The sequence below is a fragment of the Pantherophis guttatus genome, chromosome 2 (genome assembly GCF_059756535.1).
Source record: "Pantherophis guttatus breed Tessera chromosome 2, ASM5975653v1, whole genome shotgun sequence".
Classification (NCBI taxonomy): Eukaryota; Metazoa; Chordata; class Lepidosauria; order Squamata; family Colubridae; genus Pantherophis; species Pantherophis guttatus.
The window spans coordinates 79,111,420-79,131,750 of NC_142064.1; the positions used below are offsets into that span (position 1 = coordinate 79,111,420).

The 20,331-nt window shown below is 35.4% G+C and overlaps 1 protein-coding gene across 2 annotated transcripts in view; it reads left to right on the plus strand.

Moving 5' to 3' along the window:
• The window catches only part of DENND4C (DENN domain containing 4C), a 71,122-nt gene that overhangs the window by 35,284 nt on the left and 15,507 nt on the right, over positions 1-20,331 (plus strand). Inside the window, exons 10-22 of one of the 2 annotated variants that reach the window (XM_034410504.3) lie at positions 1,402-1,577; positions 7,231-7,331; positions 8,289-8,507; positions 9,317-9,462; positions 9,739-9,774; positions 10,097-10,227; positions 11,152-11,284; positions 11,467-11,673; positions 14,032-14,160; positions 14,344-14,488; positions 14,905-15,051; positions 17,852-17,977; positions 19,970-20,116. In XM_034410504.3, the coding sequence (XP_034266395.2) occupies positions 1,402-1,577; positions 7,231-7,331; positions 8,289-8,507; positions 9,317-9,462; positions 9,739-9,774; positions 10,097-10,227; positions 11,152-11,284; positions 11,467-11,673; positions 14,032-14,160; positions 14,344-14,488; positions 14,905-15,051; positions 17,852-17,977; positions 19,970-20,116 (1,843 nt within the window). The remainder of the gene's footprint in view (positions 1-1,401; positions 1,578-7,230; positions 7,332-8,288; positions 8,508-9,316; positions 9,463-9,738; positions 9,775-10,096; positions 10,228-11,151; positions 11,285-11,466; positions 11,674-14,031; positions 14,161-14,343; positions 14,489-14,904; positions 15,052-17,851; positions 17,978-19,969; positions 20,117-20,331) is intronic. The other variant, XM_034410505.3, reaches the window with a different exon arrangement.

Below are 20,331 nucleotides of genomic sequence, written 5' to 3' on the forward strand. Positions count from 1 at the left end.
ATCTTTTCCCCTTTATTCATTCCCTATGTTTCTCAGCAGATAGCATCCCTATCAGGTAGACAAGATCAGGAAACTACACAGGAACACTAAAAGTCCTTTTATTGTTATTGGCCGTAATAACAAAATCTTGCAAGTCTGATTATGCTGTATTCCTTTCTCCTTATACTCCTGCTTCCAAATGTTATTTCATTCTCATCTTAAAAACGCTTCACCCCCTTTGCTTAGGCAACAGATCCTACATATCTCCACCAAAATTTTCTTCCTGATTCTCTACAGAAGTTCTCCATTTCTCAGAAGCTTATTGTCAAACTCTTTAGGGAAGAGAAATTTGCTTGTTTTTACAATTCTGTTGCTATTACTATATTTTATCATTGGAAGGATTGATAGGATCCCGGGCTTCCATTTTATTTAGTTTGAAATGCAATTAGGAAGTAAACAGATGTTTTTTCAATGCATACACAAGCAGCATTTTCAAGAAGATAGAGTCAGAAATAAACTTTTTTGCTTTTTTTGGATCACTCTTTTAATCTGACAAATTATCTTTGCCCTCCTAATTTTTTTTCAAGAATTTTTTTTCTCAAATTGCATGTTACAGAGAAAGATGTTAGCAGTTTCTTGAAGTTCATCTCCTGTATCTTACGTATAATATAGTTGTCCTCAGTGATCCTATCTATTTAGTTTTATTTTTGAATTTTATGATATCTACCATCCAGAGTTACTTGTTAAGATGGGCAGCTATAGAAATAAAAATAAATAAAACTACTGTTTCATAATCCAAATGAGATTATATATAAATTCAGATTGAACATATTAGTAGCATTGGAATAAAATGAATACATTAAACAATTTGTGGTTAGGAAACATGCTGGGCCACCACAATAGGATTAAAAATACACATAGTCTTTTGGTAGAACTAACTTTTAAATTTACTGTTGTTACAGCACATGATAAATTTAAGTGCTTCTAGAATAAAATACTTACAAAATAATTACAAAGACTTTTTTTGCCAGCATTATGAATTATGTATCTTAGTCATCGTATATTTCTTTCATTTACACAAGTGACTGTTGAATGGCTTACAAAATAGTATTTAGATACATGAAAATTGCACAATAGGATTTGCAATAAAATTCTTACTAAAACCTATTATTTGAGCTTAAAATTATGTATATACCCAGTAGGTTTGATAGCAGTCATGCCCAAGCAGCTAAATGCCTTGTGTATACAGTACACTCTAAACAAAGATTAAATAATAATTTCAGATTCTATTCATGCGGTGATCAATTGATTTATTGTGTAATGTTGGAGCTGCTGTGAAATTCACATTATCTAACATGGTTTGGTGTTACCTAGATTTCATTGTCTTTTTAATTGATGGGTTTCATTTCATTTTTTCTTCAGATGATCTTTCCATTTCAGTGGCAGTGTCCCTACATCCCCCTCTGTCCTTTGTCTCTGGCAACAGTGCTCAGTGCTCCCGTCCCATTTATAGTTGGAGTTGATTCACGGTATTTTGATCTGTATGAGCCACCACAAGATGTGGTTTGCATTGATTTAGACACAAACATGGTGTACATGTAAGTGTGTTTTTTGAGTTTTTTTTGTTCATATCCTTTGTCTTCATATATATGTCTTTTGAAGTATTTGATGTAAAATTTGAATGTGTTTATTTTGCTCATGTTATCCAATCTGAAATTTAAAACAGACCAAAGGCCCATCGGGTTTATGCGAGTACAGGTAGTCCTCGGTTAATGACAACGAGTGTGACTGAAATTTTCATTGCTAAACTATGTTGTAAAGTGTGGCATTGTGTGACCACATTGCTTAGCAACAGCAGTACTGGCTATCGTTGCTATCGTTAAGTGAGGATCACAGGGTCACTGAGTCTCAGGTAGCTTGCCAGCAGGTTGTCAAACAGCTAAGTGACTGCTGTCAGGTGGAGAAAATTGTGTGGGTGACTGGTGTGGCATGAACAGAGCTGGGCTAGGCAGGACTGATGTTGGTAGAGGAGGATGTACAGGTTGCCCATGAAGTATGGTGCAAGTATGGTTTGCTTGGGGCAGGGGGGGGCTGCTGCCAGGCAGTGATGGGTACATGGGTGGCCCGTGAGGCGTGGTGGGGCTGAGGGGGGCAACTGCCAGGTGGGAGAAAATGGAAGCAACTTATAGGAATCCAAGAAGATTCCACACTTCTGATTCAGGTGACCCTGAAGTCACAGATAAAATCCCAAGTAACCACAACAGCTCTCAGAGAGGATTAAGAGCAGATGACTGCAAAGGAAACACAATCTTTCGATTCCCTAAGCCCACCCATCCTATCAGAAGCTAACATTCCCTTCCCCCCAAACTAATCTCAGCTGTCAATAACTGTCCTTCCATCTCCCACAGCATCCAATACAACTGATGAAGCTTCCAGGATAGGAAGCGAAACATCATCTTTTTTCTCAAAAAACCAGTCCAGTTGCTTTTCCAAAAATAAAAACCACTTTTGATACAACTATGGCCTGGATGACTGAGAATCTTCATAGGCAACTTATTAGAATGACTTGCAATCTTCCCTGCTAGCTGCCTCTCGATTTCTTTGTGGGAAACTGGCAGGAACAGTCACAAATGGTTTTAGTGTGACTGCAAGACACTGCAACAGTCATAAGTGTGAGGTGGTTGCCAAGCACTCAAATTGTGATCATGGAGGTGCTGGGATGGCTGGCAGGAACTTTGAGAAGCAGTCATAACGATCATTCGTTCAGTGCTGTTGTAATGGTTGTCGCTGAATGAGTGGGCATTAAATGAGGACTACCTGTATTTTCTGTGCTCTGAGTTGTGGGTTTAGGGGTTTTTTTGTGCGTGTGTGCTTCTCTCCTTTTCACTTCCCTATCAATTGTAACTTTTTGTTTCATTTCTAGTTCAGTGAAGTGCTTCTCAGATAGCTTGGGAGATTTTTCTCCCAACTGGCATTGTAGAGGTGAAAGTGTGTTTGTTTGTGTGTTTGTGTGTCTGTATCTGTGAGTCTGTGTGTGTTCTTTTCTATGTGTGCTTATGGGTATTATATTTTTCAGTAGAAAAACTGATAAACATCAGAAATGCTGAAAATTCATAGGCATAGAAAAGATTTTTGCCATTATGAGTGACATCACATGAAAAGCACTATACTGTCATCTGAAAGAAGAAAAATTGATAAAAATGTATTGCTTAAAAAGGAAGGATTTTTAGTGGCTTTTTTTTCTTATTGATGTTCTCATAATTCTAACCGGTTCAGTAAATGTTAAGTCATTCTTTGTTGCTCTGCTAAGATGTAAATCGGAGATGGAGAATTTGTCATGTGATGATGGACTACCGTCCCATCATATCTAAGATCTGACTGACTAAACACTTTCTGGAAAGTCATGCCACATCTTTAAGTCATCTTTTAATGTTCCTTTATATTTTTATAATGTGTATGAGCTTTCATAGAGCAGCGTGGTAGCCTAGTGCTGAAGATTATCATCTCCCACTCAGGAGGTTGAGATTCAATCCTAGGTAGTGGCAGATGTTTATCTCCTAGGGTATAAAAAAAAAAAATCTGCTGTGAACTCCATGTAGGCATTAGGAAGGGCATCCGGCCAGTAAATGCTCAGTTCCATCCAGTCATCCCAACTCTACCCTGAATTAAGGGATTACAGGATCATAAAAAGGCGAGGTTTTTATTTTTTATTTTTTATTCCTGGAAACATGCTAGTATTACACAAGTGTTTATTTAACGGCATGATGTTTAGAGGAATTGTTATCTTTAAAAAACAACCAAAATTCTATTGACTGGAAGGGTTATTTTTTTCTGGTATACTTTTGCTCCACATCAGGGATAGCAGGGAAGGAGGATTTGTGAGCAAAAACATTTGTTCTTGTCCATCCCAAAGCAAGCACAAAGAGATTTTGCATTTGAGTGAATCTGCATAAAGAAGTGGTTGTGCAAAGATTGGAAGTTTTTATACCCAAACAATTGCATCCTGTAATATCATATGTGTGCATCTGGGGAATGTTGATGGAGGGTATGTGTGAGCCTGAAATTGCTCCCACTTATTTCAGGAATACTTCCTGCAAAATGTGAACAACCCTAACATTATAGCTAATCTCTTTCTAAAAGGGAAATATTCTTTCCCTACTTGCTTGTTTCTAGTTTCACATTTCAGTTTGAAGTAATCAAATGACATCGGTATCATGTGACACACTTTGTAGTATTTTTGGCAACTCTGTCAGGAGGAAATCAAAGGTCTTGTCTTACGTTAGAATTTGATTAGAGCAGGTTTCTAAAAACCAATAAAATTCAAAAGAGATTGCACATTAGGAAAACAAGAAGGTTTGCTAGCGAACAACAGCAAAGATTTGCCAGCTTTAGCTTCTGAGTTTAGTTCATATTGTTTATACACCTATTACAGACTCAATATAAGTCTTGGCCCTATTCGTTGTGGCTAATTTCCTTTCTTTGTGCTGAGTTTTCATACAATAACAGGAGAAAGGGTGGAGGAAAAATTAGGAAAATATCATTGTGAATATAGAGCAGGAAATTTTGAATTGTTGCAGTCATTTGGCAAACCTATTACTTGTACATGCTTACAAGTTAAATAGTAATCAAATCAGTAATATTTTTACTTGCAAATCTTCAAATATTAAGATTTAAAAGCAGATTTAAAATTACACTATGACCGTTTAGATCTTACTACATGTCATGCTGGATGAGACTGGTAAGAATGTAGTTATATCAGAGCTTTGCAAATTTTAGACAAAGAAACTATAATCATTTTTTCTTATGCTATGTCCTTATGGTGGGTCCAAGTCAGCTGCAGAATATGGATTTGTAGTAAAGCAATCCTCCAGTTTGTACCCAGTTGGATTTTAAAAAGGGACTATGGATTTATTTACATTATAAATATGCACAAATGGAAAACGTGTTTCATTTTGAACTTCAAACAAGACTGTGGCATAGAAACTCAGTTAAACACTACTGTGGCTTAGAAACTCAGTTAAATTATTTAACTTTAATATGGGTCATAGTTCAGCTGAATCAAAGCATTTTGTTGTTGGAACATCTCAGTTGTTTTGCGTTTTGGCTGAAAGAAACATTGTAAAATTCACAAGAACTATGGAACTGATTTACAGAGTTAAAAGATTCCATAAAATGACACTAAAATTTCATGAAATGTTGGTATTCTTAATTGAAATTGTGTTTGATAATTTTTCTAAATTTGTTTGATATTTAGTGAGCAAGACATATTGCCAGCTCTTGCAATAAATTGCAATTAGCATTGCTTACAAATGCAATCATTTTTTTAAACAAAATCCTCTGAATAAAATATACTTTACACAATAATACATTTCAAGACGGAATAAGCAAATTGTAGAGTGGAATTAAAAGAAAATAGGCTATTTAAAGAAGCTAAAATTACAGAGTTGATAATAATAGCTATCTTGAGCCTTATTCTTCCTTGTGAAATAACATGCTGGTTTTTCCATCTCAGAAAATTGTTAAAAGGAGAAGTAAAGTTCTATCAGTTCAAAAACATGGTTTTATATTGCAGAACTGATTGTGTGGATTGATTCCTATGTTCTGGTTTCATAAAAAGGAGCATATACAACATAATTTATTTGTTTACCTTGTCTGGAGTTCGATAAAGAAAATTAAAATTACAATATTGTATGAAATAATATATTTTTCAAAGTATATTTATACAAGAGGTACTCTATGGTTAATTAACCAAATCCAGCACAAAAGTCTGAATTGATATACTAAGATTTGAGTTACATAACCATGTTTTTAGGAGAAGAAAGTTTGTTTGAATCCATTTCAACTCTTATCAATTAGTAAAGCAATATTGGTTTATTCCTAAATTCTTTTATCATTTCTGTAGTAGAGTGACTGATATTGACTTTCCTAAGCAGCTTAATTCATTGGTAAGGATGAATTTTGAACTGGCAATGTTTTGCTTTATGGTGTGTTTTAAGCTTCTGTGCTGTTAGACTTTCATGCTCTAAATTTTTGAAAATGCTCTGAAAAAAAGAAATTTCAGAACCAAATATATTTGGATAATGTTATACTACTTCAGATTTATATACAAGCCTAAACTGTATGCTTAAATTCTAGAAGTCTTGTGGTCTTAATCCTAGTCTCCTTTTAGCATGGTTTTGTACAAAATCTTGATAGTTCAGGTTTAAACTAATTATGCTATTGTCTTGAGCAAGGTCATTTCTCATATTTAGATCTGTTTAATGACCAAGTGAGTTGTAAATTGGCCTACAATGAGTGTTGAATTTTTAACTGTCCCACACTCAACTCACATAATTTTGAAAATTATGTTGAGCTACTTAAATCTCAACAGGAGCCATGAAGATTGTAGGTTCACTACTCCTGATTTATGTAAGAAATTATGCAGAATGATTTAATGTGACTCCCCCCCCCCCATTTCTCTTATTTTCTTTCTCATTCTCATTCTTTCTTTTGTGCTGAAAAACTGAAGCAAAGCTGAATGAGACTTCTATATCTGAATGAAACTTTATACTTTACTGACCTAAGCAATTACAACACAGGATCATAAATAAAAGTCCTGATGCAAACATTATTTTTCACATTTTCTGTCATTCTCTGCAGTTTTCTTTCAGCATACAACTTTTTTGCATACAGTGCAAAATAACTTGCACATATACTGATTCATCTTTGTTCAACCTGAATATTTAAGTTTTAAAATGTTTTGTCAAGATTCAGTGCCTGTGCATGAAAAATTAATATTTGAGCCAGCTTTTCTATACAGGCACTATTTACATTCAACATTGACTATAACTCTAAACACTTTGATAAAAATATAATATTGCGTGTTACTAGATATAATTTCAAGCTTGAAAATATGAGGCCAAAAATTCATTGTCAAAATAATGCTGCAATCATATCTCAAGATAAACTTTTATTTAGATACTGTACGTTGAAATAACGTATCTAAATAAAAATACTCAAAGAAAAGTTGGTATAGTTTTGGAATGAAATCTAAATTTAGCTGAGAGGACTCTTAATGCTTATCAGAGAAACCCCAAAGTTTATTCAAGTCACTTGGCATTAAAACAATGAAAGGAGTTTTGGAATTTTAGTGGGAGAATGTAAATGTCCATTCTCATTCTTGTTTCAGTATCAGGAAACAGTAAAAACTGAGGGTTCCATTTTTTATATATTACTCATTTTGATATATGTACCTTTGTTTCTGCTATATAGATCAGATGATAAGAAGAATATGAACTGGAAGCTGCTCCCTAAGAAACCTTGCAAAAGCCTTCTTGGCACATTAAGGAAATTGAAACCACAACTTGCCTTAGGTAAAACAAATGAGGTTAAAAGGAACTAATCTTTGGAAAAGAAGAAAATTCAGCTGAACTATTTGTTTTCCCACATACTGTTTCCATATACAGATAGACACAGAGATATGCAATTTAAAATGTTTACAACCATAGACACTTTTTTTGGGGGGGGGGGGAATTATTCCAAGATATTTAAAACAATTCAATCAACAGAAAAACCTCATTTTTATAGTTTTCCATAGAAACTATAGTAAGCGTATGAAGCAAAGTCAGTGTGGAAACCAGGTAGTATGCAATAACAATTTTGGTTCAGTCCCATCCAGTTTTATATCTTTATAAAGTCATTTTTTAGATATTTCAATTTTTCTTTTCTTTGGTTTTTGTTTTTCTCATTTATGGTTTTCTTCAATTTTTTTCTGTGTTAATGCAAAATAAAAATTTAATAAATATAAAAACCTTAATTTTTGAAGCACAGTGACAAGATTTAATATGAATAATCATGCTGTTTTACTAGACACCATTGTTTCTACAGCTCACAGGTAGAATATAATAAGACTTTATGAAGTTGAAATACCTAATACAGTAGTAGAAATTATCAGATTTCAAAGCATACTTTTGAGAGTACAGAAATAGAAATAGCAATAGCACTTAAACTTATAAACCACCGCATAGCACTTTGCAGCATTCTTTGGGCGGTTTATAATATCAGCATATTGCCCCCAACAATCTGGGTACTGGTTTTACCAACCTCGGAAGGATGGAGTCATGCGTCAACCTTGAGCCAGTGAGTATTGAACTCTAGGGTGTGTGCAGAGTTAGCCAGCAATACTCCATTCTAACCACTGCTTCCTGCAAATTCATTCTTTTTCAAACATTTATTCTGTATTGTCTCTTTGGTGGTGTTTGACTACATTCATTTAATTAAGTATTTAAGTTTCCTTAATTCTATATGCCTCATTCCACTCTCTAATCCAGTTCACAGAAAGCCCCAAGAAGGTTCTGCCGTCGAAATGAAGCCGATAGAGGCAGATTTCACCTGGCAGAAAAAGATGACGCAATTCGAAATGGAGATTCAGGAAGCCTTCCTGCGTTTTATGGCCTATATTTTAAAAGGATATCGAATTTTTCTTAAGCCAATCACACAAGCACCTTCAAATAAAACTACTGCTGTGGATTCCCTATTTGACCTTCAAGGTAAGATCGGGAGATCAACGGGAATAAATGGTAGTTTTCAAACAAAATACCAGTCGAACTTCAAATGTAACAAATGCTCGTCTTCTCAGCTTGCCAGTTTCTTCTTTGTATGCAATAGAATAAAGACTAGAATAGAATAGAGTATGAGCTTTGCTGGCATTCAGGCCAGGCACACGTTCTCAGTGCCATTAGATGATCTCTTTTGAGTGAATCCAAAATATGTCCACAGTCCAATTTTGTGTGATGGGTAGACACAACCAGAGAATGGGGGGAGGACCTGCAAACACTGGCAGATAATTCCCTCTCTGTCATCTGTTCTATAGGATTGTCTCTGCTTGTCTAAAATGCTAAATTACATATTATAGAAGGTGGGATTAAACTTGCTCTTTAAAGAGTCACATGAAGTGATTCTGTCAGCTAGAATTCAGAAGAAGAATGCACTATCTCCCAATTCTGTAAAGAGCTTTAAGAGTTCTAAATTTTCCAATAACCTGTGTCCAATAACAGGACACAGATACTAAAGAGATGTTACGTTTCAAAACTCTGAAGCGGAACTTAAAAAAAAAATTACTGTCATCTGGCTATTATGTTTATGTTGTTTAAAATACTGACACTTGGTGTTGTATCGAAAGAGCAGGATATATGCTGAAAGCAATTTGTGTAGGGTCTTTTCAATAAATAGGTGTGTACCCAGAATGTCCATATTGTAGAAACCCTGCTCAGTGTTATAGGAGATGAATAAAGAGAAAAATGAGATAATTGTAATTGTAATGTATAGCTATTGTATTTTCTTCCTTTATATATACTAGGATTTTTAAAGAGTAGAGACCGTGCCTACACAAAATTCTACACAGCTTTAACAAAGACCCAGATTTTTAGCCGCTTCATTGAAGAATGCAGTTTTGTGAGTGACAAAGATACAGGATTAGCATTTTTTGATGACTGTGTAGAAAAGGTAAAGATATTTATTGGGTAAATATATCATTTAGCTTTAAATTTGGGGCATGACTATTTTGGGGGAGCAACATTTTAACTCTTTAACCATAGTGCGATTGAGTTTTTATGTTAACTGCCTGTTGTGTTTTATCTTGGAAATGTTCTCGTGTTATCCACATTAGATTCAGGCAAGATTCTATTAGGCAAGAAAATTTAAAAGTTTACACTATACATAATAGCAAAACATTGTGCTTATTTACAAAAATTAAGCATTTATTTCTAATATTTATTTTAGCTTTTTCCTGAGAAAGGATCAGAAAAAGGAGATAAGGTATTTATTTACTTCTCATGGGACAAGAATTTGCTGATAATTAAGCATGTATGGTAATAAGATGGAAATGGAAGATGTGATTGATCAAGTAGTTGTCTGGGAATCTTAATATATCTTTTTTTCTAGATCTGCTACTTGAAAATTGAATGGCTGCTATATTAGTGTTTTGTGGATCTTCTAGCGGTGCTAGTGGCAGACAGCTGCAAGATGTGTACATAGTCATAGCTTCTTCTATATTTTCTTATACATCACACTCTGCTTACAGTTGCATCCTTAAGGCTTTGAAATAGCATTGTGATATTAAAGTGTGACATATTTGCAGGTTGATGTAGACTCTGCAGAGGATATCCGGTTAATTGAATTTGATGAATCTCAGAAGAGTGAACATACAGTATTTATAATGCCACCAGAGCCACCTCCAGACGATGGACAGGAAAGATTACCAAAGTATAGGTATTCTCTTAATGGCACTTGGATAAACTTCTCTTTATTTCCATCCAGCCTTTTCTAATTTAGTGTTGTCCAGATGGGTTCGGGGTAGCCATGGTAGGTAGGAATCTTAGAAAATATGGTTCCTCTCACATCTGGAGATCAAAAGATCGGACAAGGATATTTTATCAAGAGTGTCCATTATACTGAAAGTTCGTCTTACTAAAATTACTGTTACCTTGACTTTTAATTTCTTTTAAATATTGAAATTTAGAGAATAATTTTTTAGCCAACATACTCATCAGGGGTACGCAAAACACATGGAATTTGAATTATTTCAACTTTGAAATGCTGTTTCCACTGATAATCTACTTTTGATTAGTATTTTGGAATTCTTTCAGTTTGAAACACCCTTGTTTTGAATTAAAAACTCAACTCAAAACACTGAAAAAAGATTTTCCTCTTAAATTGGAGTGGTTCAAATTTAGTGCAAATTTGGAACATTTTATAGACCATATTCTGCTATTTTTAATAACTTGCTTAATAATGCACCTCTAGCATGGAAGTTACTCATTGTTACTGTTTCTTAGTTACTTGTTCCAAATAATAAATAATTAAATTGGGAGTCCTTTGGGTATCAGAATGATTTCAGAAATTATTTTGATACGTGAAAAGTATTGATTCCCTCAAATTCTTTCATAAGAAAAATAGTTCCATGTGACAATATCGTACAATTGAAACTTTTAAAATAATGCATCAAATTGCTTAAAGCTATTTCCCAATATAATCCATTTTTGTTCTTTTCATCTTGGAATAAGCATCCTCTCCTTTCAGAATCATTTCAATTTGTTTGTGTGCTGTTGTTTAGAATGGGTGGACCTTAAATTCATTTTATTGTCCTATTGTGGATGGAAGACAGTGTTATATAATTTTGATTTTCTTTTCCAGCTACAAGACCTTCCCTAAGTTAGAGCTTAAGCTCTTTGACCGACCACAAGATCTCAAACTTTCCTTCAAGAGACAGCCAGCTAAAAGCAACATTTCAAATAGTCCAGCACTTATGGCAAAGAGAACCAAGCAGGTTATTTTTATTTTTAAGATACATTCAGAGTTGAAATAAGTTTGGGGGGGGGGGGAAATGATATAACAAGCAGAAGCACATATTCTTTTTTTCCACATTGTATGCTGTTAAAAAAGCATGTTATCTGACACTCCTTAGATTCCTTTTAAAATGTGTCTATTTTTACTCTTTTGTTTTTGCAGGAGATAAAAGCAGCCCATAAACTCGCCAAAAGATGCTACACAAACGCCCCACAGTGGGCCAAATTCCTTTTCAGTCATTGTTACAGTTTATGGTTTATTTGTCTCCCAGCCTATGTTAGACTTTCACATCCCAAAGTCAGAGCCCTGCAGCAAGCATATGAAGTTCTTATTAAAATGAAAAAAACAGATGTGGAACCACTAGATGAAGTAAGTCAATGCTATAAGGGTGCTATAAAAGGATGCAGATGTATCTTTTGTCTGGGAATAATATTTATGATATTTGCTGCCTTCTAGTCCAGTGCAGATTGTATAATCAGGTGCTTTGCAAACACCCTTTAATCTGAGGTGCAAAGGTATGAAGCATCTTTTTGAAAACTCAGAAACGCTGCTACCTATCTCCCAAGATTGGACTTTATGTGCGTGTACATGCATGTATGTGCAAGGATAGTTGACAAAATGGAGACACTTGTTCATACTAATCCTTCATCTGGTTGCTTGCATATTCACACTAGGATCAAGAGAGGTTCTTGAACAAAAAAATCTATACTGGCCTATTGTTTTTCCACAAAAAGACAATGTTCTGCAACTTTGGATTTCCAGTAAATTTTTTAAATTCCAATCAGTTCTAAATAAGATAGCTTGATATAGTTTGTAAAACAGGCAAGTTACAGCTCATTTAATGCAGTAAGAAAACATTTTGTTAACCACCTGCAACTGATACCAGATGACCCATCATTCTGTGCATTCCCAAATTACTGATAGAATTAAATCTTTTTATTTGTAACATAAATATCTTAATATTTTTTCTTGGCTAGATCTGAAAGTAGAGAACAATTTTCTGATCCCTCTCTATTCTTTTTTTTCCCTTTCATTGGGAGATATTTATAGCATACTATAGATACTGTAGATATCCCCACTAAGAGAATAAAATCTGCTTCATTATACTGTTAATATCCAACTCTCCTGTAATTTCTGGTTGTGATTATTATAAAGTAAGAAATTTTATAATTACTTGAGATTACATCATTTTACATTCAAATGCTCATTGTGTATGAAATTTTACCATGCAGTTCATCTATTAAAAATACAAACTAGTAGGTAAAAACCTGACATTTTGGGAAAAAAATGATTAAACATGGCACCATTATTACATAAGAGGCAGATAAAGGAAATTGTTTTAGCTCTGTCATTTTCAGTCTTCTGTAAATTAAAAAAAAAAAAATTCTGAAACTTGTCCCTATTTCCACTAGTACTGCAATGGAGAATCAATATCTTAGCTCAAATGCATCTTCAAAGTTTGAATAGCTTCACTTTTGTGCCAAGAACTTTTCCTTTAAATTTGGCCTTAACCTTGAAGGAAGTTACAAGCATATTAGAATAGAGTTGAAAAGTAAAGAGCTAGTAGTCTATGAGGAGGGTTAAAGAACCACACAGATTGATGGATTGGGGAAGAGAAGTAGACAGCTGTGCTAAAGAGTTAGGCTCAAGGAACTGTAAGCAGTCAGAGGCAAACAGAATGCTAGTGCAGGAATCTGCCAACACAACCAGTCTGGAAGGGGTGTGAATGTCACATGGGTTGTGGGTCCAGGAAGAGTCAAGCACGTGTGCTGAAGACCTGGGCTCAGTCCAGCTGTAACAGGATCAGGAACGGAGTGCATGATGGAATAGAGGTCTTGAATAAAACAGAGAATGGAAATATGGGGAAACTTTGGATCTTGCAGAAAAGAGGGCTGGAGGTCTTAGAGAGCCAGAGCAACAACTGGCTAGGTTGTTCTTTTCCAGTTGAACACTCAGATAAACTTGGCAGTCAGAGGGAGACTTAGCCCATTGCTGCAGTTGCCAGTTTGCCCAAGCACCTAGGTCCTAGGACATTCCTCAGATTTGCACCCCCGTTGCAGTAAAGTAGAGAAGTCACAATTCAGTCCCATCTTGCCTGGACATGCTGGCCTTCTTCTTTACCCTAACCTGGAAGAAGATCCTGTAAATTTCAGTAGGCACGGTGTGTTTAGATAGTGTATGGGAGAATTTTGTAGGATTGTGGAAATAAAATTAAAAGGATTCCTTTTCCTCCAGCCCTCTTGAGCTCTCTAAAAACAGATGATTATAAGTTAGATGTGCTTAAGCAAGTTCCTAGTCATATTTACCCGAATTAAAATTTCACAAAAATATACCAATTAATTGCAGTACAGTCCCCTTTAAGTACTTAATCTAAGAAAGGATTGCAATGATTTTTTTTTTGTAATGCTAAGCAGTTTGTATGGTTTTCTTTTCTGTGGATTGGCTTGTGGTAAAAATAGGTAGTTTTGCCTTCCTACAGTATCAATAGGTTTATTGATTTTGGCAGCAGCTGAGAGAATTGGACCAGAAGTTATGTATGGTATGTATTTGGGATATTATTTTAATATGTTGGCAGCTTTCTAATTCAGTGATACAATACCTCTCTGCTTTAAACTAGTTTCCCTCTGCTGATTGATGATACCTGCCAAGAGAAACTTATATTGTAAGAATAGTCACACTTGATGCTTTACTATCTATAACATCTATACTCTTTTCAATATTTTTCAGGTGTGTTATAGAGTTTTAATGCTGCTCTGTGGACTTTGGGGCCATCCTGTTCTGGCTGTGCGGATTCTCTTTGAGATGAAAAATTCTGGCATAGAACCAAACGCAATTACTTATGGCTACTACAATAAGGTAAGCAAAGAATTAGTAAATACTATATAAAGAAAATTTATATATAACTTCCTTCCTTATCACCGTTGCATAACAGTGATATAATTTTATCTGACTGAGATTACAGAGCATGGATTATACAGATGTCAAGTACTGTATGTTGACTTTTTGGAAATATTTTTCTTAGTAATTTCACTCTTTCAGGCAGTTTTGGAGAATCCCTGGCCTAGCAGTAATCGTAGCGGTATATTTCTTTGGACAAAATTGCGAAATGTGGTACACAGTATGGCACAATTAAGGCAATGTCTCAAAAAGTCTACACAGACTTCACAGGTTGCTTCAGTACCAGGTAATGTCACAATCCTTAACTGCCATAAACAAAATATAAATCCTGCTGCTTTAGATTAGTCATAAATTCTTATTATGCGGTGATGTGATTGCATGTGAGGAAACAGGCACAATTAAAGTATAAGTGCAGAGTATCAAATGGGGTACTGCAATGCGTGTGGGGTTATGTGCTGTTTTCAATATGTCTTAAATAGCTGTACTGTGAAGCAGGAGCTTTAAGATATCACTGAAAGGAAGGGGATGTGTGGATTTGGGCTTTGGATCCCCCAAAATAACCTGCAATAAGCACATTGATTTGAGTGAATTGGTCTTCATTTGCCAAAAAAGGTCTTGAGTCAATCCTTCAGCTATATTGTAGATTACAATACTGCTGCTGTTTGTTTTTTTTAATTAATATATTATTGTTCCTGTCCTCAGCTTCACAGAAGATCCCAGGTGGAAGTGATGGGGACACGGTGAGCCATGGTAGTGTGGATAGTTCTAATGATGCTAACAGTGGGGAGCACACACTCTTCGTCAGAGACTTAGTCAGGCTTGATTCCATTGATAATCACTCTAGCACAGGTATTAGATCTGTTGGGGTTCACTAACTATGCAATGTCTTTCTAATACTGTATGCTGCTGGCATTAATATGTTTCTATTACAAAGATTGTGTGTTATAGAAAGAGGAAAAGATAAATGTTTTCTGCTCCCTGCCAGTCCCATGAATAGCAGAATCCAAACTGTGGTCCAGATTGCTTCACCAGGAAGCAGATTGCATGTATAGATCACAAGTTGGATGTACACGCTTAACTTGTGCAACTGTTGTAGGTAGCTTTTTTTCCCTCTGTTTCTCTCTCTCTCTCTCTCGTTTATGAGAAAAATAGCTAATCAGCAGAAGAGGAAGAGGCAAGTGGAAAATGATAGTATTAGTTCAGTGTAAAGAATTGTGGTTTTATACCAACTTGAACTTTTATGTTTATTCAGCCTGCAACTTTTTTGGCTTTTCAGCACAGGTGAATTATATGTGAGGACATGCAGTGAACTAAATCCTGATAGAATTATGTGATCCTGGAAAATACATGTTTGAGTGAAGGAGGCACTGATAGAGTGCTGCAACTGGTGCTCTTTATTTCTAATATACCGTATATCTTCCTGGGGATTGTGCTGTATCCCAAATACATTTATTTGAACTTGGGTAAAGTTTTTATGAGGGCAAAGGAGTACACTGGGATCACTTTATGCTAAGCATGGAACACTGTGTTTCAGAAAAATTTCACAGTAACTTGTATTAGGTGGGGAGTATTCTATATATAGCCCACATTTGGTGATTAAAGATAAGTTTGTAAAGGGTTTTTAAAGTGCAGATAGCTGAATCTTTCTGAAAAGAGTTTCCTGACTGTCACTTAGCTGTAAGTTACATATTTTAAATGAAACAAAGATAATCATATTTTTAAAATCCTGCTCTTAGGTGTAAATCTAAATGTTGTCCTGTTCCTCAGTTTTCTCTACTAAACTTTCTGACTTCCTTCTTTTTAAAACAATTTTAGTCTGTCTCTGTTTTGCGTAGATGGCTTCTTGTATTTGTCTAGTAGTAGATAACTAAATATTCCTTCTCTCTGATCCTTGTTGCTCTGCTTCTTGCTCTGTGCTGTCTCTTGGTGCTGCATTTGTCCTTGGCTGTCATGGTGTGGGGTGCAGACTTGTGTGGTGCGAATCCTTGGAGGCAGATGTGCATTAATTCTGCTGTTGAATGTTAAACCCTGCAGGTAATTTTCCCATGAATTAATGTAAATCAATATAAAAAACAGTGACTGACTTTTCAACCTGCTATTTTAAATAATAGCAAGTTACTTTGGAAACACCCACCCACACATAGCATATACCTCAGCTTTCACTAATTGATGGAATTTTGCTCCTTCCATTTATTATTCAATAGAAAAGATGCTGTGCTTCTTCAGTCTGGGATTTGACTCTTGTTCAAGTTGCAAGCCTTTTTATCTCTGGCCATGTAACTAGAGGAGTATGGAGACAGTGTGCCACCATTTAGGACAGTATTTCCCTCCCTCCCCCCAAACTTGGCAACTTTGCATGCCGGCTGGAGAATTCTGAGAATTGAAGTTCCACACCTTAAAGTTGACAGGTTTGAAAAACATAAATTTAAAATCAGTGTTTTTCAAACTGGTTATATAAGAATTTCAGCCTCAAGTCCCAGCATTTTTTTTTAACCTCTGAATACATTGGTATTATTGATGAATTATGGGAGTTATAGTCACACTTAATCTAGAAGCCAGTTGGTTAGGAAAGGCTGTACCATGTTTCCCTGAAAATAAGACCCTGTCTTATATTTTTTTGAACCCTGAAATAAGCACTTGGCCTTATTGCTATGTGCTCAAAAGCCCGACTGGGCTTATTATCAGGGGATGTCTTATTTTGGGGGAAACGGTATTAGAATTAAGAAAAACACCACTCTTGAGGTTATGAAGGTAGCACTAGCAGAGCTAAATTCTGTAGCCAAGGAGAGTAGGGCTTATACCAGATTAGTAGAACTCAGGCGAGATTAATACAGGGGGAATATGAATTTAGATATGCATATAAACAAGTAAACAACAGCAATGAAATCATTTTACCTCAGAAGGAAGAGATGCAAAGGGGTTAATAAAGTCCTTGATATGTGCCATTATAACGGCTGATTTATAAGGAGTTATAAAACTTTTTGCTTTGGCACTTGGGTACCTATAGCACCACATGCCCCAACCAGGATGAACCTGGCTTATTCGGTCATATAGGGAGAAACTGCTGTTAGTGCCTCACTTAAAGGAGATAAAGGGATCTGAGGCTTCATATTAGTAGTGCTGGTTCTGTAGAACGGCCTTCCTGTGGAAATGAGGCTGGCGTCCTCCTTGAACTGTTCTAGAGCACCCTAACTATATTGGTCCATTTCTGCTTTTTTTTTTTTAGTTGTTTTATTCATGAGTTACTGTTACTATTGCACTGTTTTGATTTTATGCTGATTTTACCACAGATATTTTTAAGACTTAAAAAAAAAAAAAATCTGGTCAACCCTGAGAGTCATTTGATTGTATTTGATGAAATGAACGGAAACGAACGTGATTCCTGTTTCTCTATTTTGGGTTACCCATATCACTTTCTATTAATGTTCACCTATAATAATAGACTCTGCAAGTTAGATCTCAAACATGCCTTTCACTGCCCCTTCTGCTGCTGTTCTTTCTTCACCGAATTTCAGATACGCTTTGTTAATAATTTTTTTTTTAAAATAAAACATTGCAACACACATTTCTTGTAATTAAAATATTATGTTCTGAGAGAGAAAAGCAAATGGTCAAGTCTTGTTTCTCCCCCCCTTCTCCTCCCCCACAGGAGGTCAGTCAGATCAAGGCTACGGTTCCAAAGATGAACTTATAAAGGATGACGGGGACCACCTTCATTCAACAGATGTGCTTAGAGAAAAAGATCTTGCTGCAAAAGTTGAAGACTTAATTGAAGGTGCGTTAGATGGATGGGATAATTTTTCTTTTAAAATAGGCTTTCTAAATTGGACTTATTTAGAATTGGTTTTATCTGTTTTGATTATAGCACTTTGCAAAAGATCTAGTTAGTTGATTACTAAATAAACACAGGTAGTCTTCAACTTACAGTCGTTTAGTGACCGTTCAAAATTATGACTTCACTGAAAAAAAACAACTTAAAATTGTTTTTCACACTTACGAACATTGCAGCATTCACATGGCCATGTGATCAGAATCCAGAAGCTTGGCAACTGGCTCATATCTATGATGGTTGCAGTGTCCCTGTGGGTCATGTGATCAACTTTTGTGACCTCCTGAAAAGCAAAGTCAATGGAGAGACCAGATTCACTTAACAACTGTGTTACTAATTTAACAACTGCCATGGTTCATTTAACAATTGTGTCAAGAAGGGTCATAAAATGGGGCAAAACTCACTTAACATCTGCCTTGCTTAGTAACAGAAATTTTGGGCTCAATTGTGGTCGTAAGTCAAGGACTACCTGTATGAATCAACAAGTATAATGTACTGTAGCTGTAAAAAAAGGCAGCTGCAATTATGGGTTGTATCCACAGAATATAGTTTCTAAATCTTGGGAAGAAATATTTCCATTTCCACTATTCTGTTTAATTCTGGAGTTGTATTTTAAGGATTCAGAGTGGAAAAGATTCAGAGAAGAGTAACCAAGATGATTGGGGCTAATCTTTATTAGATGTGTTTTAAGCAGAGGTTGGACAGCCATCTATGTGGATAGTTTGGAGTTGAATTTGGATTCCCGCACTAAGCAAGAATTGGCCTTGATAGCTTAAACGGCACTTTCCAACTTAGTGTTTCCATGATTTTAAGTTTAATTGGGATCTAATGGCAGAATTTACATTCTGGAATGTCACTTTTAAAGAGGATTATCTTTATTGATTGTGCTTGTACATCGCTCAAAAGAAGGATTGGCTGGGTGGTCTGCAGTGAGTTGAAAGACATTAAATAAGTAAAAAGAAAAGGAAAGCAGTATAAGAACAATTTTCCCCCTCTTTTATAAAAGATTTTTAAAATTTTAAATATTTTTTAGTATTTATATATTCAATTTTAAATTGGTTTTAAAAGTTTGGGGTTTTAAATTTGTCGGGGCCAAAATTATTTAATTTGATTTTATTCTATTTTTTAAATTTTGTATTGTATGTGTTTTTATTGTTTGGCTGTGCACCGCCCTGAGTCCTTCGGGAGTAGGGCGGTATAGAAATCTAATAAATAATAATAATAATAAAAATAAAAAAGCACACTAAGAATGATAAAAATCAAGCAGAATTAATATTGGCAATAAATTTAGCATAAACTTTCCAGTTCTAAAATGAATACATGCTTCTTAAATTGCTTAGGAAAATAAAAAGAATCTTCAAAGATATTAAACAGAACAGAAGATCAGGTGAACATTTCTTTAGAAAATATTCCATAGATGGAGACTACAGCTGAAAAGAACTTAACTATTGCTTAACGCATTGTAAGCTGCCCTGAGTCTCCGGAGAAGGGCGGCATATAAATCAAATTTAAAAAAACAAAACAAAACTGAAAAGAAGGTTCCAAAAATACAGATACAATCTGGTTTTTAAAGTACTTTTGGGGATAATCTGCCAACCCTACCATTTAAGAAATTCTAACTCTATTACAATTTCCCCCCTATTCAAGATTTTGTTCTCCATTCTAAATACTTTGTTATAATATGGATGGCTGTTTTATTGATGGGGGGGGGGGGATAAAGCTGCATATAAAAATAAATGTGCTGTAAAAGGATTGTCTTGGTTGTACTTTTTGGGACACAACTTAGACTCTTCCCAGATTTACTGGAAAAAACATGCTGACTGGAAGTTCAGGGAAATGCTAGTTAGGTACTTGCTATTAGATATGGTATTCATTTTTCTCTCTACTTTCACTAGCATGGAAGTCAACTCTCTCTTTCTCTCTCTCTCTCTTCTGAAGATTTTTCTGGCACCAATGAATCTGCAGAAAAACAGCACTCTAATATAGAATCTCAAACCCCTGTGGAAGTGCCTTTGCATTCCTCAGGTAGTATTGTGAAGATTCCTTCTGGTATGTTTGTTCGTTCTGGCACGAAAAGCAGCGGTGGTAAGCTAATCAATATATTTGGCTTATTAGAAATAAAATTAGAAATCATTGATGCTGTGCTTGACTTGTCCAAGAGAATAAATTTATTATGTGAAAAAATCATTCAGTAATAATTAACAACCACCTTGCTGTGTGGAACTTCCCACATCAGTGGTTCTCAACCTGTGGTCCGTGGGTCCCTGGGGGACGGCAATGCAGTCACGGGGTCGGCGAAG